Source organism: Sabethes cyaneus, chromosome 1 (assembly GCF_943734655.1).
Source record: "Sabethes cyaneus chromosome 1, idSabCyanKW18_F2, whole genome shotgun sequence".
Lineage (NCBI taxonomy): Eukaryota > Metazoa > Arthropoda > Insecta > Diptera > Culicidae > Sabethes > Sabethes cyaneus.
The window spans coordinates 61,325,501-61,351,898 of record NC_071353.1 but is presented as its reverse complement, the minus strand read 5'-3'; the positions used below and the strand labels follow the sequence as shown (position 1 = coordinate 61,351,898).

The following is a 26,398-nucleotide window of genomic DNA, read 5'->3' as shown; positions in this document are numbered from 1 at the left end:
ATGGAAATTTACCATTAGTTATGTGCAGAATATTTTGAGTGTAAGCGCTCGAGCAAAATTACTTTTTTGCTTTTTTCTTTTTGTGTCGGACGTGTAGGAAGCGTAAAAAGATGTTAGCCGCTTCTTTACCCTTTATACGCCTGGTATCCAGCTTATTACGCGCTATAATGGTGGCCGCTATAAATTGTGTTCGTAATATGCAAACAATCTTTTTGACAACTCTGCATACATGCAAATCTGGCACTCTTCTCTTGCAACACTACCGTGCTCTTTCTTTCGTTTAGGCCAAAGAAGGAAAGCAAAAATGTGCGAAATGTAACCAAAACTAATGCTCTCCTTCTTTTGCGTAAACGAATGAAAGAGCAACACTGCCGTACAGGAGAAGAGTGCCCAGATTTGATGTATGCAGAGTTGTCAAAAAGATGGTTCGCATATAAAGAACACAATTTAAAGCGTCCACCATTATAGCGCGTAAAAAGCTGGATAATCAATCCAGCTTTTTACGTGCTATAATTGCGGACGCTATAAATTGTGTTCGTAATATGCGAATAATCTTTTTGGCAACTCTGCATACATCAAATCTGGCATTCTTCTCTTGCAACACTACCGGGCTCTTTCTTTCGTTTACGCCAAAGAAGGAGAGCAAAACTGTGCGAAATATAAACAAAACAATTGCTCTCCTTCTTTTGCGTTAACGAAAGAAAGAGCAACACTGCTGTACAGGAGAAGAGTGCCCAGTTTTGATGGATGCAGTTGTCAAAAAGGTTGTTTGCATATTACGAACACAATTCATAGCGTCCGCCATTATAGCGCGTAAAAAGCTGGATACGCGTATGAATAGTATATGCAATTATACACATAAAAATTATACGCATATGAATAGTATGTGCTAATTTTTCGCTTGCACATAAATGATAACTTTTTGGCACTTAGGCTGTGAACCATTTCGCGAAATTTTTAACTTTTTGGTTAAAATTTGACAGTTCGATGGTTATTTCTCCTTGAGTGGTTAAAATCAGTTCAGAATGCGAACCATTTCATATTTGACGGATTGATAGTTATTTTTGCTCAATGAGAGCATATAAGGTGAGGATGAAAATATTGTTTATTCTGTCCAAGTTAAAATTGGATGAATTTTTGATGTTCATTTGCTTTTATTTGATAGCTAAAATTCATCTCATTTCAACCCAAATTGTTTGAACAAATTTATAATGCGATAAGCATCCATACCAATGTAAAAAAAATCCAACGAAAAATCAGTGAAACACGTCGAAGCTCTCTTCCTCACCTGTGCATATCTCATTGGCTCTGAAGCGAACCATCGAACTGTCAAAACCTTGGTCAAAACTAACCATGCTCCCGAGCAGGGTTATTTTCGAAAAACCATCGAACTGTCAAATTTTAACCAAAAAGTTAAAAGTTTCGCGAAATGGTTCACAGCCTTAAAGCACAGAGAACAGAAAGTGGCAAACTAAATCTTGATGTCGCTGCTATGTAACTCCAGCGCAAAGAAATATTGATAAAGGTACATGGATATTTTTTGATGCGTTTGGCAAACTATTTCTGGAGGCCGCTACAGACAGATTTTACACACAAAACTCAATTACTTCCTTCGAGCCTGTTAATCTGTTCTCTGTGCTTAAAGCACCAGTGTCGCTGTTTTTCTATAGGACTCATTGTAGCAAACATGATGCTAACAATCTGTATCAAGTCTGTGAAATGGGGAACTTCATTGTCAAAGTTGCTCATTGTTATTTATCTGTTCTTTATCTGTGCGCTGGTTGGTGCGTTCTCCGCTGTGTTTTTATGCCAGTGAAATGGTTTTAAACATTCTTTTTTTTTCGTCCGGATGAATAGAATCCCTCAACTGCGCCCTTTTGCACCGATTTTTTCAGAAATTTGAAGCAAGCGAAGTTTCCAATCACATTACTTGGCAGCCATATTTGAAATTTTAAACTGGTTGTCAAAGTTTGACAATGAGATTCCCCTTTTGATGAATCTTAGGCACACACACATTTGCATATATAATGTATATACATTATCTGAACATGTGTGATGTTTACCACGCGCACTGCAGCGACACTGGCATTCTATATATATTGATTATACTGGTAAAACACGTGGATTTGCGGTGCTAAAGCAGTGACTACCATGTTGATTGAAGGTTTGTTGAAAAAGTATGGTTGTTTAACGTGTTTTCCATATGAAATATTTCATTTCACGTTAAATTGAAGGAAAACACTTTTGATACCCGAATCACAGAGAACAGACATTCATCTTAATCTCGCAACGTGTGTAAAAGCTCAGCCGCCATTTTGAAAGTAAGTGGTAATGCTCCCGCTACGTGGCGCTCACATCACTAAGAGGATTGATTTTGATTTTCAATGCCTGTCAATGCATATCAAAGTATTCATGTTTTCACCAAGGCGTCGCTATAGCACTAGCGTGTTGTTTATGCAATCTATCGAACCAAAAATAAAAGTAAACAACATTTATCAAAAATAGCATTCCTTTTTAACTCATCCGTGAAACTATCTTTGCGTGAATAAACCAACTTTTTTGCATTTTGGTTCAAAGTGATTCTGTGCGGCTTCCCGCACCCGTTCGTCTATACGAAAGTCTTCATAGCGGTAAGGTTTTTTGGAACGTGATCAAAGTTGAGAAGGCTGCTGCAGGTGCCGCCGCGATGGTGTCAGGCGGTACGAATGGTGTGTTCAATTATTGAAAAACTCTAAACACCTATTTCCGGTAATTATCAAATAAAATAAAACTCAGATGTTTGGTTTCTATTCTCAATTTTCAGCCAGTTTCAATAACTAACATAAACAAAGTTACAGCCGTTGCTACAGTAACTTATATCAGAGCAGCCAGTATTTCGAATATGCAGAATATAACAAGATAATATATTAAATTTGGCAACGAGGATATTGGAAAACTGGTGCACTTGAAGTGAGATGTCGCTAGTGTTTTATTAAAAAATTTACACACCATTTGCATGATATTTTATATGAACATAAATGTCTGTTCTCTGTGCCCGAATGATTGACATATGAAACAAGATTATCAATATTTGCACCACAGACAAACAGACATAACTCTTGGAAGAAAAATCAACAAAAATTATCGTACCTCATATTTAGCCTGAGCCCTAGCACCATCTATGATCGACATTCCCAAATATCAAATCGCAAGATGGGTATCCCTCGAAGTAGCATGTATTTTTTATGGGGAATTCCCCTTCTTTCGTCAAAAAGCGCCACTTTGACCAAAATGGAGACATTCCCAAGTAAGCCCAAATTTGTAATGACGGTTTAATCGGTACGATGAATGGAAAACGAGTGTTATGTCTGTTTGTCTGTGTTTGCACGTTGAAATTCATGTGTAAGATCTTTTGGTAACGCCGTGTCTATTTTTATCAGTGCACAAATACAGATATTATTCCTTGCAGCAATTTTACGAGTCCTGTGCAAATTCATATTTTAATAATAATTATCCTGTACTTAAGACGTAGTAGAAAGTACTTAAGAATTACATTGAAAATATGCTTGTCAAGCAAGGAGGAATGCAGTGAGGAGGCAATAATGAAAAACTGATGGTTTAAATTGCTAAATTGCAAACTTGCGTGGAGCACGCAGGATATAACCACAGAGAACAGATTAACAGGCTCGAAGGAAGTAATCGAATTTTGTATGTAAAATCTGTCGGTGGCGCTCTCCAGAAATAGTTTGCCAAACGCATCAAAAAATATCCATGTACCTTTATCAATATTTCTTTTTGTGCTGGAGTTACATTTTACCAAAAACATTCCATCAAGAAGACTGGCATCTCTTCCTCGCGCCCATACAAATGACGAGCAACAGAAGCAACAGCGCACCCCTTCCGACAAAAGTTGAAGCTGTGTGTACATGTATTGGTGGGAAAAGATGTGTGCGAGCATGGTAATGCATTGCATACGTGTTTGTGTACATCCATATTCTAATATACACACACTAGTATGTGAAAGTTCAACTTTAACTCGGCAGATAACATTGTTGTTACTGTCGCTCAACTTTAGGCAGAGTTGCCAGTCTTCTTGATGGGATGTTTTTGATTTTACATAGCAGCGATGGCAGCAACATCAAGATTTAGTTTGCCGCTCACTGCTCGAGGGGTGCTCTATTGAAGGATTACTCGTAGATTACATAAAAACCAGCGGGGTGCTATCCCTATCTTAACGAACGGTGTTTGACAGTCGACTTAACGAAGGGCGCTATTGCTGGAAAAGCGCCCGCCTGACAGGTAAATTTGCTGCCAACCTTGTCGAGATGTGCTGAGATGTTGGCAACAAAAACATGGCATCCATCGCAAACCCCTGATAAAAACCTTTTACACACTTTTTGTCAATTCTAGATAGAATTAACAAAAGGGCGAATGTCGCAAGTGTAAACAAAACGAGTGAGAGTTATTTTTTGCCGTACCAGCACAGGAAAATCAACCCTCACTCGGTTTGTTTACGCCTGCGACATTCGCCCTTTTGTTAATTCTGTCTTCAATTACCTGGTAGTCTGTTCTCTGTGACAAAACTTTCTACCAAATTTTCAAAAACTTTCCATATGGCAGTTCCATGGAGTACAAGAGATCGATTTGTGCTTACATAGCGAATTGATAAAGGTATATGGATATTTTTTGATGCGTTTGGCAAACTATTTCTGGAGGGCGCCACCAGCAGATTTTACTCACAAAAAATCGATTACTTCCTTCGAGCCTGTTAATCTGTTCTCTGTGCTGGAGGTATGCAAAATTATATACATATTTTAAAATACCTTTACAAAAACATCAATATTTTAAGCTATACCAAGCATTCGATATCCGGAACGTGTGAAGGGAAGGAGAGATTTGGTTTATTTATTTATTTGTATAAAAATATCAACAGGCCTACTGGCCCTACTGATACACTTAAACTAGAATCTACGTGCTACTGTTTTACCTGACTCATTGCGAATATGCGTATCATTGAAATAAAACGTAACCATACGTTTTATTCGTTTATAACGCATATTCAGTTAATATCGATAACAAACGATTTTTAATAAGTTGTGCTTTTGTTATTGCATTTAATTTGTAAAAAGTTGCATAAATAACAATTCAGTTTCACAATACAATTATTGCGTACTACTGGCACATGAAATATAATGTTTAAGTACGTTATTTTTAGTGATCAAAATAAACGATATTTTTCGAAACCTTTCGAACCAACACGATCCCGCGAATACAACGCATTTCGCAGTGAGTCAGGTAACACAGTAGTGCCAGGAAACGAGTTTTCAGTACCTCGCGGCTGACGTTTAAGTCGAAGCTATGTGTGAATCGATTGAAATGGCGTTGCAGACTGATGATTGTGCTAATGTGCTATAGTTGGTTCGCCGATGCGGTACACGCAGAAATGGACCGTTGCGTAGAACACAACTTTGGGCGTATATTCAACATATTCGCGAGTAGACATGGGCAATCCACTCTCGAGGTCAGAATGTCGGCGACTGCCATTGCTCTGATCACGTCGCGACGAGTGTTCAACGGGTCAAGATCGATGAGTCTGCAGCGTTGTTCATAGCAGGGCAGCTGAAAGGGGTCGTTCCAGGGCAATCTACGAAGTGCAAAACGTATGAATCGGCGCTGCACTGACTCGATTCGGTCAACTCCTTTTTGGTAGTACGGACTCCACACAGGAGCACAGTACTCAAGGTTGGACCGGACAAGAGCACAGTAGAGAGCTTTGAGGCAGTAGATGTCGTTGAAGTTCTTGGCGATCCGCATGATAAATCCCAGATTCCTGCAGGCCTTATCGACAATATATGCGATGTGCTGTTTGAAGTCGAGCTTAGAGTCAAGCAGTATTCCCAAGTCCTTAACACAATTTTCGCGGCGTAGATGCACGTCTGATAGAATGTAGTCGAAAACGAGAGGGTTCAATTTCCTTGAGAATGTAATTATTTCACATTTGTCGGAATTTAGCAGCATGCGGTTGTCTGTGCACCATTTTGCAAAAATCAGCAGCTGCTCTTGCAGGAACGCGGCGTCGGACGGACTATCGACTTTAGCATACAGCTTCAGATCGTCGGCAAAAGAGAGTCGCGGGCATTTAAGCAGGAAGTTGACATCGTTGAAGTGGATGAGGAAAACCAAAGGTCCGAGATGGCTACCTTGTGGAATTCCAGAACTAGCAGTGAAAGGTCTGGAGGTGAACCCGTCGATAGTAACTTCTAGGTGGCGATCGGAGAGGTAGGAATTAAACCATCGTAGCAACGAGCCTCCGATTCCGAGTTTGTCCAGTTTGGCGATGGCGATTCGATGGTTCAATTTGTCGAAAGCAGCGGAAAGGTCCGTGTAAATAACGTCCGTCTGCGACCGGTCGTCGAAATTTTTTATCACGTCGGACGTAAGAGTTAGAAGATTGGTTGTCGTGGACCGCTGGGGCATAAAGCCGTGTTGATCGTCTACGACATATTGCTTAAAGAATGCAAATACAGGTGCATACACAAGCTCGAACAGTTTTGATATTGAGTTTAGTGCAGAGATGCCGCGATAGTTATTCACATTTCTCCTAATGCCCTTTTTATGAACAGGAAACATGTATGCCGATTTCCATATTGTTGGGAAGACACCTGTACTGATTGATAAACTGAACAGGTGGTTCATCGGAGCAGCCAAGGCGTTGATACACTGTTTCAGCAGAACAGACGGAATACCATCCGGTCCAGAAGAACGAGAGGATTTAGCTTCGCGGCGGCTGATATGACCATCGCGTCGTCGATGGAAAGGTGAGTTAAGCAATTGCTAAGTACGGGGATGCACTGGATGGCTGCGGAAATTTCTTCTCTTGTCAATCTTTCGTCAGTAAATACGCTGGAGAATTTCCGCGCGAATAGTTGGGAAATCTGTGCTGTGTTACTGGTAGTTTCACTACCCAGGAACATTACCGAAGGAAGCCCGTTGTCCTTCCGCTGTTCGTTGACGTGCTTCCAAAAGGATTTGGGATTCCTTTTCAGTCTACGTTCGATGTTGCTCAGGTAATTCCGGAAACAGGAGCGACTCAATCGTTTGTAACGCGTGTTGATCGACAAGTAGTGGTTACGGAGTGGCAACGTTCGATATTTTGAAAATTTCTTGAGAGCGGACGTCGTAACATGGCGTTTACCCAGGGTATCTGCTTCAGAGCGGGCATGATTCTTTTTGGGGCATGTCGATCGATAGCGTAGTTCAGGATATTGGAGAAAGCCATTGCGGCAGAATTAACATCATCCTTGTCCAAAACTGCATCCCAATTGATGCTAGTCAGGGTTCTTTGGATTTCCCTGAAGTCCGCACGGACGAAATCATAGTAGACGATCGGTGGTACACTAGTCACGTCATGACGTATTTGTTGACGGATAGTAACCAGCAAGGGTGGATGATGTGGAACGTCCTTAACAAGAGGGGAAGGAGCCATCGCTATTTCGGGAGCCTGAACTTGCACACTAACAAAGCATAAATCGAGAAAGCGACCGTTTTCGTTAGCAATGTTGTTGACTTGTTGCATGGTGGCAGTGCTGTAGCAGTCGAGTAACTCGTTAGAGAGTGGGGTTAGGGGCTTCCGGCTTCCATGATGCTGTACTCGATGCATTCCGGTATCGCCTGAATTTCAGCAACTAGGCGTCTGAAGTCGACGGCTCTAAAGGGGTCTAAAGGGGCTGGAGAGGAGATTTGGTGACCGGCGATAAAGTTCGTAACAGATTTTTCTTCAGGGAACGAAGGCTGGAAGTAGCTCTGAATCCACTCGGTGAGACAGTGTGGCGAATTTCTGATGAAAGCGAGATCTTTGATTCCGACATCGTTGCATCGTTCATTGAGCCATGTGATGAAGCAAAAACGTTCGATACACTAAGGTTGTTATGGCACAGAGAACAGGTTAACAGGCTCGAAGGAAGTAATCGATTTTTTGTGTGTAAAATCTGTCGGTAGCGCCTTCCAGAAATAGTTTGCCAAACGCATAAAAAATATTCATGTACCTTTATCAATATTTCTTTGTGCTGGGGTGACATTGCGCATCTTGTTTCGAGTGATTTTCGTTCGAGACGCCCATTTGTTTAACGTGGTCGAAACGAACCAAAATCGCTCGAAACGAGATGCGCAATGTCACCCCTGGAGTTACATAGCAGCGACGGCAGCGACATCAAGATTTAGGGTACCGCCAGAGTAAACGCGACAGCGACGCGACGCGATTCGCTCACATTCGTTTAAATACACAACACTTTTTCGCCGGAAGCAGGGCTGCATATTTAAACGAATGTGAGCGAAGTCGTGTCGCGTCGCTGTCGCGCTTACTCTGTACGGGGCCTTAGTTTGCCACTTGCTGCTCGAGGAGTGCTCTATTGAAGGATTACTCGTCGATTACATGAAAACCTTTTACACACTTTTTGTCAATTACCTGGTACCGTGGACCCCCGTTCGTTTGACCGTTTTTAATCTGAACACTTTTTAATTTGAACCCCGCTGGTTTGCACGACGTGCAAATTAAAAATGGTTCAAACGTCATTCTCAACATGACATCATTTGCTTATGCAGACAATGCTCATAAACACGATTTGTTTGTACTGATCGAGCGTGTTTAATTTGTTTCTCATTCCGTTTTCCCAACGGTTATGATAGAAATCCGACAGGAGAATGAAACATTCGCTGCTTGCAACTGCCAACTGAATCAAACCACCAAAACAATAACAAAGAGCAGGGCGGCCAGTACATACAAGTTTCAGCATATTTAGGGTTACCAGTTGTTCAAATTAAAAACTAACCCCGTTAGTTTGCATGAGGAATCGTTCAAACGAACGGGGGTCCACTGTAACCTGTTCTCTGTGGTTATGGCACATCAAAGTTCGACCCAAGTAACCAAGAGTTCGAATAATGGTGTCTAACAAGGGTTAAACAGCTTTATGTATATCAACCTATAACTTGCTAAGCAGCGTCACTTTTAAGTAATTAACCGAACTTTCAAGCTGTCTTGGGTTCACTGTATAGAACGCTAAGCAGCTTCGAAATAAACTGTCAAAAACTAAGAAAAAACAAATTTAGCGGCACTTCTATGTTCTATTTTTATACTTCTACCTAACTTCTACATTCGTTGCATTTGCCTGCTGTTGGGTTTGAACCCGGGTGTTCCGCGTTGTAAACCTATACCGATCCACTGCGTCACCTTTGTCGTATACAAGCGATGTGAATTTTGCCAATGAGTTGTTAAGTAAAAGTTCGTTTCAGAACTTGCAGCAGCTTTATGCAGCGCGAGTTAATTAGAGAACATAAAGTTTGGAACCAGGCAATTAACTATAATAGTGAGATACCGACAGCATATGCTACACAACACAACACAATAATGAAGAGCATTACATTCTAATTTATATTTGTAATTAGAAATGTGGGAGGATTAAATTTATTCAAGTGAAATAAAAATAATTAATCTCCAATAGTTTCAGGTTCTGCTGGTTTGATCACCAGAAATATAAACAAAAAAGCAGCACGCAGAAATTGTTAGCAACTAAAGTTACTTCAGAACTCCATGTAGCATTCTAATAGCTTTGAAGTATCTATGAAGTACTCGCAGCACTTCTTAAAGCATTAAGTTCCACGTATACTAGATATACACTACTAATCAGCAAGAAAGTTCCACGGAACTGAGTCTGAACTAATTATGAACTTTCGAGTTCGCGTGTCAAGTAATATTCGAACTTTTGGTTGCTTGGGGAGAGATGCAGATTGATGTGGATCAATACAAGGGGGAATCGGAGGAATCGATGAAGAAAGAGGTACATTGCCAAAATCAAGCGTAGACATTCTGATATCCCCGAAGATCTGTTCTGTTCTGTTTGTTTCTGTTTGCAGCACAAGGTGGGGCAGTTAGAGCCAAGTCTGTCCAGGGCTGAGATAAGGTGGTTGTGATAATGATAAAAGAATCCGTGCGGATTACGCTAGCGCCATAATGTGTTGGTGATTATGGATTAATGGGCGGAAGAAGAGTGACAGAACTCGGCTCGTTATAATTGTGTGCTTGGTCAATATAGCATAAGATGGCTTGTACTTATCTTGTTTTCTCCTTCCTTTGTTTGTTTCCTCATCTTGTTCGTAGTCAATCTTAATTAAACCTAAAGCAGGCTCCACGCCGGCCGTCCTCTCCATCGTTGTCACCAGTGCAATCATCTGTGGCTGATCTCTTGCCTCCCCTCACGACAACATTGTTGCCGTGAGAAGAAGCGATAGAGATCAGGCAGAGAAAGAAAAGAAAAGAAAAGAAGAAATTTTTAGTCAACATGTTGATCGCAATTTTCGAGTTAGTAATATCACGAGTATTCTATGTCTGTCCATCACCTATGCTACTACTGACTAACTACTCGCTAGGCTGGACACTACTCATCTCCCAAATACTCATGTCATCACGATTGACCCAGCGCTGTTCAACAACCTATGCTCATTAAAAGCCACAGCCGCCTCTTTATCTACCATCTTTGCAGTATTGTAGCTGATGGCGTAAATTTTCGAATATTTTGTGCGGAATATTATTCAAGAGCAATATTATCGCTCAGAACTATCGAAAAACTACTTGAACTTCCGAAAAGAGATATAGAGCAGATGCGATATAATGGGGACTGGTACTCGCTCGTATTATTCCCGGTGGCATTAATTGCATATTTGTAGCGGTAGTCAACCGATTTGTCGGTATGCTCTTCAGACCGTGGTCAATTGAAATGATTCTGTAACTAAGAAGGGATGAGGTGGATCAAAAAGAACTTCACTTGGAGATATGTATATATGCCGTGTTAAGTCTTAAGTGCAAGCTGTCACTGAAGCAAGACTTAATAAGATGTTAACGACGTTGATAATTCTGTGAGGATGGTATTGAATCGAGAAAAAAAAAATCCTCATACCATGGCCATATATTATGTACTATGACCCCATTTTAGGAAGTGGGAATGATGGTATATTGAGGACAGCCCTTCGCTATCGCTTGAATCAGCCAGAGAATCGAATACCTGTTTTTACTTGAAGAAGTTTTAACTCTAAAAAGATTTAGTTAGAAATGGAATTTCAGTTGAAGTCTGCCAGCATTGGGCAATGGACAGAACAAAATATATATCGAGGCTATAAAGCTTTTCGAGAGATCCACTAAGTCCGACCGCGACGACAGCCGCAAGAATGGAGAGGAGCAGGCCGCCGGTGAGTTGCCACCGTTCGACTTGATGGACTCTCCGACAGAGGCTCATCAGCATTAGGAGGGCCCTTGGGAGACAAACAGCGTCATTCATGATCATTTTATGTTGTTAGTTGAATACCGTTAACGCGGTTAGTCACAAGACATGCAAATCATTCTAATAAGGAGGGAAATAAGAAAAAAATAATTATAATTAATTACATCCAAAACAATACAATAGAGGTGACAGTAACAGTAACGATAGCAATATTAGTAATAATAGTAATAACCAAGGTTAGTCAAGAGAGGTTTTCTGATGTTCAAATTTGTTTTTCACCCCCGCTGGGTTACCCTTGACGATCACCGAAATTTTCAATGCGGAAACTGTTGAATGTATAAACAACGTCGATGGTTGCTAACCAATCGTTCCGCGCACTTCTGTTCTACAAACTGTGAAAACTAGATCACCTATTTTAACTCACCTTGGTAATAACATAGGAAACTGACACAGGAAACACAGCTACTGACTATAACTTCCTGCCCATTAATAATTGTAGTTTGGCAGCATAGGTATAAAAAGAATTTCCGACTCATCATAGAACACTCAAACATATATTCATTCGTACCTATACACCCATGCACACTCATACATGCATACACATGTATACATGTACGTGTCTGTATATTTTTCAGTGCTGTGCTGTCCATAATCGCATAACAGCCACAAATTCTATGGCAATCTCATAGAAAATGTCTCGATTACGCAAATAAAGACATCACATCATTTTTGAACACTCGTTCGTTCTAACTAGCGATAAATTTTAATTTTCATGAGAAGTCAAAATCTCATGAATGGTGGGTAGGATGTGGTTTCAGTTTTCTAGAGAAATTTCTGTGCATACCAGCAATTCATCGATAGGGAACTGAGTAAGCCCTCCCGGTGCTTCGGCCCAAACGGATTGAATTTAAAATCAAATCCGTTCGATTTCGCTCCATTCCGCTTTACGAGACACATGCTACAGTTAAGGGTAAATTATGCGATTCTACATACTACAAATATATATCCAACTTAAACTATATTACATTCTACATGCGGAACTAAGATTTTTAGGTCGTTTAGCCGAAGTACGCGTCAAACCACCTACCCATGGGAGGGGATATCCCCGAAGATCTATTTAAATATTTCGTCAAATTGCGCACTTACATAAGGATAAGCGCACTGAACCGAAATTTGAAATGCAAGAAGCTTCAGAAACAATCAGTCAAACGTCTACAAAAGCCATCTAACAGACCAATGGAACGCTACCAGAAGAAAATCATTATGTAATTTACTTATCAGTCCTTCAAACCTACCAACGAGCCTATTAGATATTAGCAAATATGTAATATTGCATCATGCAATCTTCCCAAATCAATAAAATATATGAATGAACAAGTCGATTTCACCTCGGATTTCACCACGCTATAGTTGAAATATGTCAAATCCGAAGCATATTCTTTATCAAAAACTACAAATTGAAATTTGCATGGAATCCATCATAAACTTCATAACTATTTTTTCGATTTTTTCTTTTCTCACCAATACATGAAAATAACCACAAGTAAATTACCTTGCTTTGAACGTACTTTGTTCGCTGAGGCTGTTTGCAGTAGGAATGATATCAAAAACATCAAATATCAAACTCCCGGATCCTCTCATCCACTCTTCGCTCCCCTCTCACTCCAGCATAACCGATCCGCAGCTAATGTCATTCTTGTAAGTGACGTGACGAAACCGCAAATTACTTCATACAGGGCTACACACGACTTTACCCAAGAATATACTCTTCACAATTTCATTCAAATCTGAAATATTGAAGTTGGAAACTGATCTAACGAAGTTTTTATTATAATACTCTGGCACTGAAAAGCAGCATACTTTTAATTTGCTACCTACAAATGCTAGATTTTTACCGTATCATTGTTATCACATAATCACTGTTTCTTATAACATGTAATAACAAGATCCACGTCCACCAGTACCTATGTTTGCTTTTATTCACTTAATTTTAGCTATCGTACTATTAGAGTCTGATTCAAGTTGCTTAAGAAGCCGATAAAGAGCAGCGGCTTCTCGTATACGACTAAATTCGACGCAGAACGCTTCTAGTTCAATGCATAGCTCACTAGTTTCAATAATTCGATTTCTAATTAGGCTTTGAAGAAAAACACAAACCAGTCGAACTAGGCGATTTTGTAGATAGCGGTCTTTGATTGCCTGACATGATGAGATACAGTTGCTAATATAGAGGTGCACGAATTCACTTGGAAGCTCAACTGACGTGGTCAATCGATTTACCACCTCCATAGAATGCAGCGACATTTCCATATTTACAAGAACGCTGAAGTATTCCGTAATTCCAGGAGAGTGGATCAATTTAAGTAGAATTTCTATTGCAATTAGAGGATTATATTCTACCAAATCCGGAAGCTAAGAATGTTTTGTTAAAGCATGTAATTTGTAAGACAATATATTTTAAATACCTTATCAGGAGTCAATCCAACATTGTATACTAGCTGAGGATCTTTTTCCAATTCACGCAATAAATCATTTTGGTCTTGAATACTCAAAGCTTGTTTGAAGGATTGTGTTATAAGATATTTCGCATCTTTTCCCAGGCCTTTAGACTCTTTTATGAAGCTGTTGTAGACAGGTTTGTGAAATGCTGGATTAGTCATATCAAGCCAAATAAGTTCATCATCGCAATTTAAAAGTGGCGGTGCAACCGTCAAGAATTGTGTGCCGAAACCATTAAATAAAACATCATTTATAGCAACACTAGCACTTAGACCGCTCTCTGTATGCTTAGAGAGCTTGCCGTCCATTACAACTTCGCCGTACTGTTGATCGCAAAAACCAACCAAAACAATGGACCGTTTATTTATTAAAATATCCGATATTTAATTTTTGGAATTGTTCCAACTTTCACAATATTTCGGTTAATTTTTGGGCTTTCGGCGTTTTTGGCACAAGGACTAGCGGAAGCGGAGTAAAATACGTAAAGTTAGAGTGACTATATTGTCCGTTCAAAGAAAAATTAGCGTTTTGCGCTCATTCTGACAACCGCAACTGACAACCGAAACTGACAGTTCTGATAAAACACTGATACAAATTCATCTTAAGAAACACGTAAACATTATGCGTACACGCTGAATTATTTTCAGTCATAACCTGCAAAAATATACATTTAGGATGTGAACCATTTCGCGAAATTTTTAACTTTTTGGTTAAAATTTGACAGTTCGATGGTTTTTCGAAAATAACCCTGCTCGGGAGCATGGTTAGTTTTGACCAAGGTTTTGACAGTTCGATGGTTCGCTTCAGAGCCAATGAGATATGCACAGGTGAGGAAGAGAGCTTCGACGTGTTTCACTGATTTTTCGTTGGATTTTTTTGCATTGATATGGATGCTTATCGCATAATAAATTTGTTCAAACAACCCGGGTTGAAATGAGATGAATTTTATCTATCAAATAAAAGCAAATCAACATCAAAAATTCATCCAATTTCAACTCGAACAGAATAAACAATATTTTCATCCTCACCTTATAGGCTCTCATTGAACAAAAAAACTATCAATATGTCAAATATGAAATGGTTCGCATTCTGAACTGATTTTAACCACTCGAGGAGAAATAACCATCAAACTGTCAAATTTTAACTAAAAAGTTAAAAATTTCGCGAAATGGTTCACAGCCTTAATCGCACAAAAATTTAAAAAGCACATTTAAAATATACATTTCAACGACGCAGAAACATATTTTTTTAGAGTTAGCAATGTAAATACGAATTATTGGCATGGAAAAGCTCATAAAAAGCATCCCATTAGAATCAAACATAGAGCTGCTGTGAGCTAGACAGAGTATCTAACTAAATCGTGCGGTAGTTTAAAACCTTACTCAACTCGTAGTGAACTACATGTACTTGCTACCCCTATCGGGGCTGGTGACAGTCAGTTTCATCACTGATACTAAATGTCATCTTGCAAAATAGTCTCATGCGTTCTTTGTAAGTCTCGTCATTTTGAAATCCCAGATGACGGACTATTGTTTAGCATTTTAGATGAAAACCCTTGCAATTAGACTTTTTTAGAACGGGTCTAACTGCCAGTAGTCGAAAATAGATGTTTGACATTATTTTGAAATCCAAGATGGCGGACTATTATTTAGCATTTTTCATGAAAAACCTTGCAATACAGACTTTTTTAGATCGGAGATAACTGCCAGTAGTCGAAAATAGATGTTTGACACCATTTTTAAATCCAAGATGGCGGACTATTATTTAGTAAGCGTTTTATATTTACATTGAGTACGGTTTTCCGGATAAACTGACGCGGCTAATCAACGCTACTCTGGAGTAAGTGATGCGCTGCGTGCGCGTTTCGGGGACACCCTCGTGTCCTTTTTAATCACGCAGAGGGTTTCGACAAGCGGATGGACTGTCCTGTATGTTTTTCAATATCGTTCCATAAAGAAGTAACCTCATACCGCTATTGTTTTCCTTATTCTTAAAAGACGTTTGTGCTGTACTTCCACGAGGATCCAGATTGCTATACGCTGATGATCTTAAAATGTTTGTGCCGGTCAAATCAATTGAAGACTGCTGTGAACTACAGAAACTAATCGACATTTTTGCAGACTGGTGTCTAAAGAATGAGCTTTCCACTAGCGTGCGCAAGTGTATGATCATCTCTTTTAGTCGCATGAAAGAACCTATTATATGAAACTACCGCATCAGCAACGAAATACTGGAAAGGGTAAATGTAATCAAAGAACTCCCAAGTCTTCTTGATACGAGCCTCTGTTTTCGGAAACACTACTCATATGTACAGTGGACCCCCGTTCGTTTGAACGATTCCTCATGCAAACTAACGGGGTTACTTTTTAATTTGAACAACTGGTAACCCGAAATATGCTGAAACCTGTGTGAACTGGCCGCCCTGATCTTTGTTATTGTTTTGGTGGTTTGTTTTAGTTGGCAGTTGCAAGTGCGAATATTGCATTTTCCGATCGGATTCCTCTCTTAATCGTTAGGAAAACGAAATGTGAAACCGATTAAACACGCTAGGTCAGTACAAACGAATCGAACAAATGATGTCATGTTGAGAATGACATTTGAACCATTTTTAATTTGCACGTCGTGCAAACCAACGGGGTTCAAATTAAAAAGTGTTCAGATTAAAAATGGTCAAACGAACGGGGGTCCACGGTAATATCTAAAGGCAATCAATTTGGGCTTCATTTTTAGGGTATCCAAAGAATTTAGATATCCAGCTTTCCACGAGCGATAATGGCGGATATTGAGCACAAGTGGGCACAATCTTTTGACATTCATTGGAGGAGCGTCGTGTTCACCCTGACGGAGTTACTATGGAAACATCCATGATTGTTTGTTGTTCGAGTGTAACAATGTAAACATTGTTTAATTTTGCAGATCGCAAGGTCGCATGTATCCCTACGAGGTGTTTTATTTGCAAGGTAAGGTTTTGTTCGTCAGGCTCAAAAAGATATAATAATTTGGACTACACTTTCAGAACCTTGTCCAGACTACGTGAAGGGAACAGTGGAAACGGTAATGAAAATCCATCGTAGTGAGAAACCGGGAGACATTCTTGCGTTCCTGACGGGGCAGGAAGAAGTGTTAAAAGCACTCGATCTTTTGCGTGAGCATAAAGAGGCTAGTGGGAAGGATGACTTGACAATATTTCCCATGTACGGAACGCTATCCAACACGGATCAGTTGAAAGTTTTTTTCAACGCCCCTAAGGGAGTTCGGAAAGTTATTTTAGCTACAAACATAGCGGAGACATCAGTGACAATTCCAGGAATTGCTTATGGTAAGCCGGCTTGTAACTTAACTGCTTGCTTGAAACTGTAAAGAAATTCTAATGTCAACTACTTTCAGTTATTGGTAGTGGATTTGTAAAGTTGAACTGGTATTCAGCCGAGAGTACCACTAACAGTTTGGTAATAGTACCGACTAGCGAAGCAGCCGCGGAACAGCGAGCAGGCAGAGCCGGAAGGATTCGCAGCGGAAAAGTCTACCGTCTCTATACCGAAGAAGAGTGGGACAAACTACCCGATTATACTCCACCGGAAATGCGCCAAACCGATCTCTGCAGCACGGTTTTATTTCTAAAAGCTATGGGAATTGATAACATCTTGCGGTTCACGTTTCCTTCACCACCACCGGCTAAGAATCTGCTGGCTTCACTGGAGACTTTGTTCGCTCTGGATGCACTCGACTCCGATGGAAACTTAACGTCCCCGATTGGTTATTTCCTAGCAGAAATGCCTATAAATCCGATGTTGGCTAAAATGCTGTACAACGCCGGCGAGATGGGATGCTCAGAGGAAATTCTTATTATAATAGCCATGCTGCAAGTTCAATCAGTTTTCTCAAAACCAGTGAGCGGCCAGGCGTCCATACTCCCTATTGGGAAGCGTAATTTTGAAGTTTCTGAGGGAGATCTGATCACACTTTTGAATGTGTACACAGCAAATTATCGCACGAAAGAATTCTGTGGACGAAATTTTTTGATTTATCGTAATTTGAAACGCGCACATGAAATCAAAACACAACTTTGCAGCATGCTGGAACGAGAACTAAACATACCACTGCTTTCTTGTGGTGACAATGTGGAAACTATATGCCGCTGCATTGTGTCGGGATTTTTTCCATACGCTGCTTATTTGCATCATTCTGGGGTTTACAAAACGGTACGAGGTGACACAGAGCTTTCGATTCATCCACTTTCGGCATTGTATACCGTAGAACAGCGTACCAAATTGTTTATAAAGGTACCGTTATTAAACAAGAGTGGCTCACAGAACTGGCACCTCACTATTACCATAAAGTTACGGTCGTAAGAGATATTTTCTAAGCCTTAGTATACTTGGAGTTTTAAAGCCAAATAATTTCTTGTATTTTAATTTGATGACCAGTTTGGATCGTGGAAGTTTCGAACGTAAAAATTTATTTCAAATTAAGCTTAAGTTTTATTGCTTTTCCACTGTTAAAACCTTAACAATATCTCTCAGCACTTGTGACGTGGTACAATCTGGTAGTTCATTCACACATGCCTTTCCCGTACACCCCAATCCACCAACACGTGGATCGATCGGTAATGTCCCCAAGTGGGGCACTTTTGCCAGTTCTGCCAACGCTAATCCACCTCCCGAAGAGAATATATTCGTACATTCGGCACAATTGGGACACACAAAGCCGCTCATATTCTCTACAATCCCAATGATCGGTATCCCAGTTTCTTACAGAAAGTTACCTCCTTTCGGACGTCTTCCAAGGCCATTTCCTGAGGCGTTGTCACAATCTGCGTTTACTCCCTTCAAGTTTTCCATGACGGTGATGTGTTCGTCCGAAAACCCCGGAGGAGTATCGATAATGAGATAATCCAGCTCATCCCAAGCGACGTCCGCTAAAAACTGTTTGATCATTGCAGTCTTCTTGGGTCCTCGCCAAACAACAGCTTCGGTTCGGCTCTTCAATAGAAAACCAATCGACATAACGGCCAGTTTCTTTTCGGCACTGGTATAAACTGGTACCCATCCTTCTTCGCATTGGTGAACATCGTGATCCTCTAGTCCTAGCAAGAATGGAACGCTGGGACCGCACAGATCAATGTCTAATAAGCCAACCAAAACGAAAGTGTTGATTAAAAAACATGATTATATTTTGCCAATTCAAATGACTCACCTTTTAACCGGATTCCGATAAGGTTAACGCGATCTGCAAAATTAAACAATGTTTACATTGTTACACTCGAACAACAAACAATCATGCATGTATCCATAGTAACTCCGTCAGGGCGAACTCGACGCTCCTCCAATGAATGTCAAAAGATTGTGCCCACTTGTGCTCAATATCCGCCATTATCGCTCGTGGAAAGCTGGATACACTCAACCCCCGCTAATATGAAAAACAGCTCGTTCAGATTGGGCGAGTTCATTTTTAATCTGAATATTTGGTAACTCTATTCATTTTCACACACGCGCAAGACGCGCACCCTATGAACTTGTTGTTTTGATTTGACGAAAACAAACGTTTTGAAAACATTTCAAACATGCGCGAATTCTAAAGGTTCGGTTTGTAGAAGATGAAATTGGCTCGGCAGTTTTGACTAAAATGGCCTATTTTGAGTGCTGGAGAGAGGTAAGTTGAATAGGAGCTATATTGTCAAAGCTCCTAAGCAAGAGGAAACGCATAAAGATTTTTTGCTTTTTTTTTAATTTACTGGTCATCTTTAACGTCAATTGTGTGTGACGCTTGATCGGTTTTTAATGTGAACGCATTCATACCACCGGGGTACAGATTAAAAATGTTCAGATTAAAGAAGGTCATACCAACGGGGGTACACGGTATATCTTGCTTACGTTCCCTGTACTTCTCTATTGTGTGTTCTATCCTAGAGTATGCTGCTGAAGTTTGGAGCCCCTCACTGGAATTTGGTCCTCCAGGTTGGAAGCAGTACAGACAAAATTCTTACGGCATGCTTTGAGATTTCTACCCTGGTGAAACCCTTTAGTGCTTCCGCCGTATCAAGAAAGACCACTGCAACCTACTCAACATTGAAATTCTCAACAATAGGAGAAAAACTGAAAGAGTTCTGTTAATCAGGAAAGTTTTAGTGGGCGAGTTGGACTCTCCAAACATCCTCGCTAAAATCAATTTCAATGCCACGTCACGTGCGCTTTGAGACATATAATTTCTACGCCTGGACTTCCGATGAATCAAGTACAGCCAAAATGAACCAATTATACCCAGGTAACCAATAAGCATTAGTATAAGCAGTAAATCAAGCGTTTATTAGCATCCCTGGCGTTGTATACTGCAGGTTGCTGTTTATCAGCATTTTGCAAATAAGCATTGTAAGCATTATAAGAGGACTAGCAGTAAAATAGCCGCATATTTTGCCAAAATAGCATTTAAGGCAACTTAAATGCTTATTGGCTTGCATTTAAATTGCATTGGAAATGCTTATTGGTTGGAAATGCTGGGGAATTATGTGTTGCTTGTTTAATCGTGTGCAGTCTTTTTGATTTTCATTATTATAGTAGCTTACCACTCACACTCACACTCACAAACCTAAAGAAGTACATAATTTTAATAAAATATAAATTCAACTTAGAATCTTATTTGTATGACAAAAGTTAAATATCAAAATTTGTCTTGTTCTATCCAGCTTTCCACGAGCGATAATGGCGGTTATTGAGCACAAGTGGGCACAATCTTTTGACATTCATTGGAGGAGCGTCGAGTTCGCCCTGACGGAGTTACTATGGAAACATCCATGATTGTTTGTTGTTCGAATCAAGGTTCGAATGTAAAAATGTAAACATTGTTCAATTTTGCAGATCAGCTAAAGAGGAACATAAATGAACGGACAAGTTTTATGAATTGTGGCTTCGCAGTTTTCGGATATTTCAGGGAGAATGGCCAAATACGCAGCGGAAAGTTTCTTATCAAAACGAGACGCTGTTCGAGAGCAAACTTGGCAACGGTTCGACTAATATGAAGTTCAATGTTCACGTTTGCCTCTGAGTGCATTCGAATGTTTAATTCGCACGATTGTAGAAAGTATCCTGAGCCGGTGCTTTCAGGAAATTATGGCCACAAACCACTACAAAAGTTTGAATCCGTTCAACTATGTTCCACTTCAGCTGATCTGCAAAATGAAACAATGTTTATATTTTTACACTCGAACAACAAACAATCATGGATGTTTCCATAGTAACTCCGTCAGGGCGAACTCGACGCTCCTCCAATGAATGTCACAAGATTATGCCCACTTGTGCTCAAATACCGCCATTATCGCTCGTGGAAAGCTGGATAGACCTTTCCAGTTACAGTCAACCAAAAAAGTATTCGGACAGCAGCGCATAAAAATTTCTTTTAGTAATTTTGCACAGTATTTTTGCAAAGAATGGTAACACATATTTTTTAAAACAATGTTTAACTAAAGCATATTTAGATGCACAACAAAAATTCGGGGAAAAGCTTTACGTTTTGAAGATAGGGTACATATAGTTTGAATTGCTCAAAAATGCAGCCAAAAAAGTATTCGGACAGTTAACTATTAGTTGAAACAAATGTGCTTTCTCGCACAACTACTACCTTATAGGACCATTTACATTCTTGATGACCTGTTTTAATCTGTTAGGGATAAAATTAACAATTTTTCAAATATCCCTCTGTGAATTGCTGACCATTTTTTTACAAGGGCTCGGTTTGAGTCATTGTGATAAGAAATCGAATGATTTCTCATTTAGAAATGAAATTATCTAAAAAGATGTTCAAAAGGGTTCAACTCTAGACAGAATGCTGATGTTTCGATAGCGCTAGGACAATTGTATGGTGCCTACCGCTTACAATTATCGACAGTATGATTAGATTCAACATCCCGGTACAATATATATGTACCACACAATTACAATTTTGCTTTAATTTGACCTAAAATTGTTCAGACAGTTGAGTTTACATTTAGTTCTACCCAAAAATATATATCTTTGCTGCCTCGGAGCTTTCCAAGTACCCCAACAAGGTACGACATCTACAACCCCTATGCAAGAATAACTAAAAGAGAAGGTTTACAAGAGAAAAATCACTCGTCAGCAAGTAAACATGCAATGCGGTTAGTGTCATACCTTGTTGGGATGCATGCAAAGCTCCGAGGCAGCAAAGATATATATTTTTGGGTAGAACTAAATGTAAACTCAACTATCTCAACAATTTTAGGTCAAATTAAAGCAAAATTGTAATTGTGTGGTACATATATATTGTACCGGGATGTTGAATCTAATCATACTGTCGATAATTGTAAGCGGTAGGCACCATACAATTGTCCTAGCGCTATCGAAACATCAGCATTCTGTCTAGAGTTGAACCCTTTTGAACATCTTTTTAGATAATTTCATTTCTAAATGAGAAATCATTCGATTTCTTATCACAATGACTTAAACCGACCTCTTGTAAAAAATGGTCAGCATTTCACAGAGGGATATTTGAAAAATTGTTAATTTTATCCCTAACAGATTAAAACAGGTCATCAAGAATGTAAATGGTCCTACAAGGTAGTAGTTGAGCGAGAAAGGACATTTGTTTCAACTAATAGTTAACTGTCCGAATACTTTTTTGGCTGCATTTTTGAGCAATTCAAACTATATGTACCCTATCTTCAAAACGGAAAGCTTTTCCCCGAATTTTTGTTGTGCATCTAAATATGCTTTAGTTAAACATTGTTTTAAAAAATATGTGTTACCATTCTTTGCAAAAATACTGTGCAAAATTACTAAAAGAAAATTTTATGCGCTGCTGTCCGAATACTTTTTTGGTTGACTGTATGTGTGTATTGGTGCTTGAAAATGAGGCAAACAACAACAGTAAACAAAAGAGATGCATTCGTTTGTCACCAAGGTACAGAATGAGTTTCGTCTTCCGCTGGCTTAAATACCAGCAAATTTTCAAAATATGTGCTTGAATTTGGAACAGGATGAAAAATTTGACTGAAATATGTGCTCTGCAGTGTGGCAAACGGAGAAACACAACTAGTAATCGCTATTTTTCGGTTTGTTCCTCCAGCATCAGCTGTTCCCCAAAATGAGGTAAACATCATGTATATACACGCGTATTTCGTGTTCGCTAGTGTGGGTGCTTGAGCTGTCAGAAAGCTCTATAGACCTAGGAAAGAAAACGTGCAATGTATTAGGGAAATGTCAAAAATGTTCAAATATTACGAACACGTCTACCAGTATGGCTCGTAAAAAGCTGAATAGGTACGGATTATGGGTAATTTATTTTTGGCCTACACCAAATCCAACATAATTAAAAGATTATTATTCACGCGTATTTTTAATTAGAAGTGTATTTCGTTTTATTGCTTCAGCCTAATACTTTCCCTAAAAACTTCATCGGGAAACTTTTCATTTGGAACCAAAATCATTAAAATCGGTTCGGTTGTTTGAATGTTATAAACAAATAAATTTCGACGGGACGTTTTTTCAATATGTGAGTAAATAAAATATGGCAATATGTGACTAGATAAACGTTTTTCTATATTTAAATGAAAAAAATAGACGATTTTTGTGCATTTCCAATTATGAGTGTATCATGTGTAATTCATAACGGCGTTTTTGTTTCAGTGTTTGAGAAGTTTGACAACTGCGCAGTTGCTTCTTCTTTTTCGTTCAAAATCGCCCGATGAGAATATTTTTCTCTGAACTGACAATATTTACCCAATATACAGAGTGGCGACAAGTCATCCCAAATGTATGCAATGCGGTTTTTCCAAGGTTTTTCTTTCTCTTTCCTGCATACGCGTTGTATAGGTCGTCTGCTCGATTGGAATGACACTGACAGATAGACTGAAGTTTTTGGAGCGTCTTAGTAGAATACGAAACCTAAAAATAAAAAATAAGAAAACTTATCCAATTTAATTCTACTATGTGTATTTTATTCAATGACAGATACGTATTTCGCCTACGACTTGCAGGCTTCCTCAGTCGTAGTTTCGGGCTAGTTCGAAAACAGACTGAGGAAGCCTGCAAGTCGTAGGCGAAATACGTATCTGTCATTGAATAAAATACACATAGTAGAATTAAATTGGATAAGTTTTCTTATTTTTTATTTTTAGGACTGACAGATAATTATCATTCCAATTTTGACATTGTTGCCACTCTGTATATAGTCACTCTACGTAAAGTATCTACATATTCGAGTTGACGGTATTAAACGATCTCTTGCACACTTATAGAAATGCCCGTATGTACGTGTGGGTGAAAATCTACCAAAATGTTTCGATTTCTTGCACTCTTTATAATAAATTCCTATTCCGCTTCACCGGCTTCACCCCTATATACAGTTACATAGAGTGACTATATACAGAGTGGCGACAATGTCAAAATTGGAATGATAATTATCTGTCAGTGTCATTCCAATCGAGCAGACGACCTATCCAACGCGTATGCAGGAAAGAGAAAGAAAAACCTTGGAAAAGCCGCATTGCATACATTTGGGATGACTTGTCGCCACTCTGTATATAGTCACTCTACAGTTACAGTAAACTTTTGGAGGTGGCTGCAGCTTTACGTTCGTCAACCACATCCCTGGCACGAACGTCATTCTCATACATTTTTCTTGAAGCCGTTTGAGCCAGGCTTGCTGGCTCGATTTTGACAGCATCTGTAAAAATTACGCAATCATAGGGTTTTATAGTTCAGAAAATATGTTGCATGCAGGATGTAGATAATGAACGATGTTCGTTGTTTTGTGCTATCGGCAACATAAGATAGGAAAAATTCTAACTTTTTATAGTCTTATTTTTTACGATAAACAAAAAAAGGGAAACACCACGCTGCTTTCGTCATACTGCGCAGCATTAAATACAAACGTTGTCTCGTTTAAATTTTGTTTCAAAATTTGTTGTCTACCTCTATTACCACCACTATCGGAGGCGGCTTCAGCTGACACCTGTCGTGACAGGGATGGTAAGAGATACGCGGAAATTCCAGCCAACGTTTTGGCATCAGTGTACAAAAACTGCCAGCACTAGCTGCGGAGCAAAATGCTGTAGCAGTGTGACTAGATTGTTTTCAACATGATTCGCTTCCGTTTTATTTACATCAATTTTGCACAATAAAACCGAAATGTCACACGTCGATTATTACGTGTTTCAACTGCAACAGCAATATAGAGATACGCGGAAACAGCCATCTTGGGAGCCAGTCGAGCAGCGAGAATTGTCAAAAGGGAACCAATCGAACACGCATACTGTTTGCTTAAATGTTTGATTAACAAGTATTGAAATAGTTATGAAATCTACTTAAGCTATTGTCACGCACCTTGAATATTATACTAGGACACAGTGTGTATAAAGCTTTGCAATGCATTTTACACTGATTAAGTTGAAAAATATATCGCTCTATTGTGCAAAATTGATGTAAATAAAACTAAAGCGGATCACGTTGAAAACAATCAAGTCACACTGCCACAGCATTTTGCTCTGCAGCAAGTGTTTTTGTACACTGATGCCAAATCGTTGGCTTTAGTTTCCGCCAAGGGTAAGTCGCTGAGAACATTTCGTTCACCTCATTCATGAAAATTTTGTTCAGTCTGTGTCTTACTGTGCCGCCGAGGTTCTGATCGTGTGAAACTCTCAAACTCACCTGCACTCAGCCTGACTTTTTTATCGTTTTGATCTCTGTTGGATCTCTGTTTCGTGAGCTCATTAGAAAAGCCCCCCTTCATCACCGCAGCTCCATGTCCGCTAATTAAGCCAGTCCTGCACCACCCACCCCTGATAGTCTGTATTGAGGATAAGCACCTTCGCGACTTCATTGAATTTCCCGCGGCTATATCCTACAACTTCCGTAAAGCTGATATGCATAGTATTAATGACGTATTGTCCAGTATTGACTGGGCAGAGATACTTGACCCAGAGGACGTTGAAGCCGCGGCGCAAACCTTTTCACATGTTCTGTTATATGTTATAGATCGACACGTCCCGAAAAGAAGTCACCGCAACACTTCTCACCCCTCTTGGTACACGAATGAGTTGCGCAAACTGAAGTCATTCAAAAGAGCAGCATTGCGGAGATTCACGAAGCATCGCACGCTTTCGCTAAAACGTCATTATGCGAGAGTGAGCCAGTAGGCAATGCTTTTCACGCCATCAACAGAGCATTCAACGGAAACTAAAGCGTCACCCGAAGTGCGTCTGGAACTATGTAAACGATCAACGCAGAGAGTCCGGCCTCCCGTCTTCTATGGAGTATAACGGGGAAATCGCTGCCGCACCTCAGGATATATGCCGTTCCTTTTCCAGCAAATTTGCAAGTGTTTTCACTAACGAGGTATTGAGCGTCGACCATGTTGCCCTAGCAGCATGCAATGTTCCAATTTATGGTCAAACACTAGGTGCCATTGATGTCAACGTCGAGAAAATCTCAAAAGCCGCTTCCATGCTTAAGTCGTCCTTCAACCCTGGACCTGATGGAGTACCTTCTGCATTCCTGAAGAGACACATATCCTGTTTTTTGACGCCATTGCTTTACCTATTCCGAATGTCTATCTCTAGCGGCGTATTCCCATCATGTTGGAAATTTGCGCATATGTTTCCTGTGCATAAAAAAGGTAGTAAACGAGATGTGAACAAC

General features: G+C 39.7%; 1 protein-coding gene and 2 pseudogenes across 1 annotated transcript; 1 reads left to right on the top strand and 2 right to left on the bottom strand.

The window, feature by feature from the left end:
• Positions 1-13,055: 13,055 nt before the first annotated feature.
• On the bottom strand, positions 13,056-14,222 carry LOC128736589 (CCR4-NOT transcription complex subunit 11). The gene is made up of 2 exons (XM_053831082.1): positions 13,715-14,222; positions 13,056-13,661 (listed from the first exon to the last, which is right to left on the bottom strand). The coding sequence occupies exons 1-2, from the start codon at positions 14,054-14,056 to the stop codon at positions 13,230-13,232; spliced, it is 774 nt and encodes a 257-aa protein (XP_053687057.1). The 5' UTR covers positions 14,057-14,222; the 3' UTR covers positions 13,056-13,229.
• Positions 14,223-15,228: 1,006 nt separating this feature from the next.
• On the top strand, positions 15,229-18,114 carry LOC128745740 (probable ATP-dependent RNA helicase DHX35; annotated as a pseudogene).
• Positions 18,115-18,229: 115 nt separating this feature from the next.
• Positions 18,230-26,113, bottom strand: LOC128745739 (cytosolic Fe-S cluster assembly factor NUBP2 homolog; annotated as a pseudogene).
• Positions 26,114-26,398: the final 285 nt, after the last annotated feature.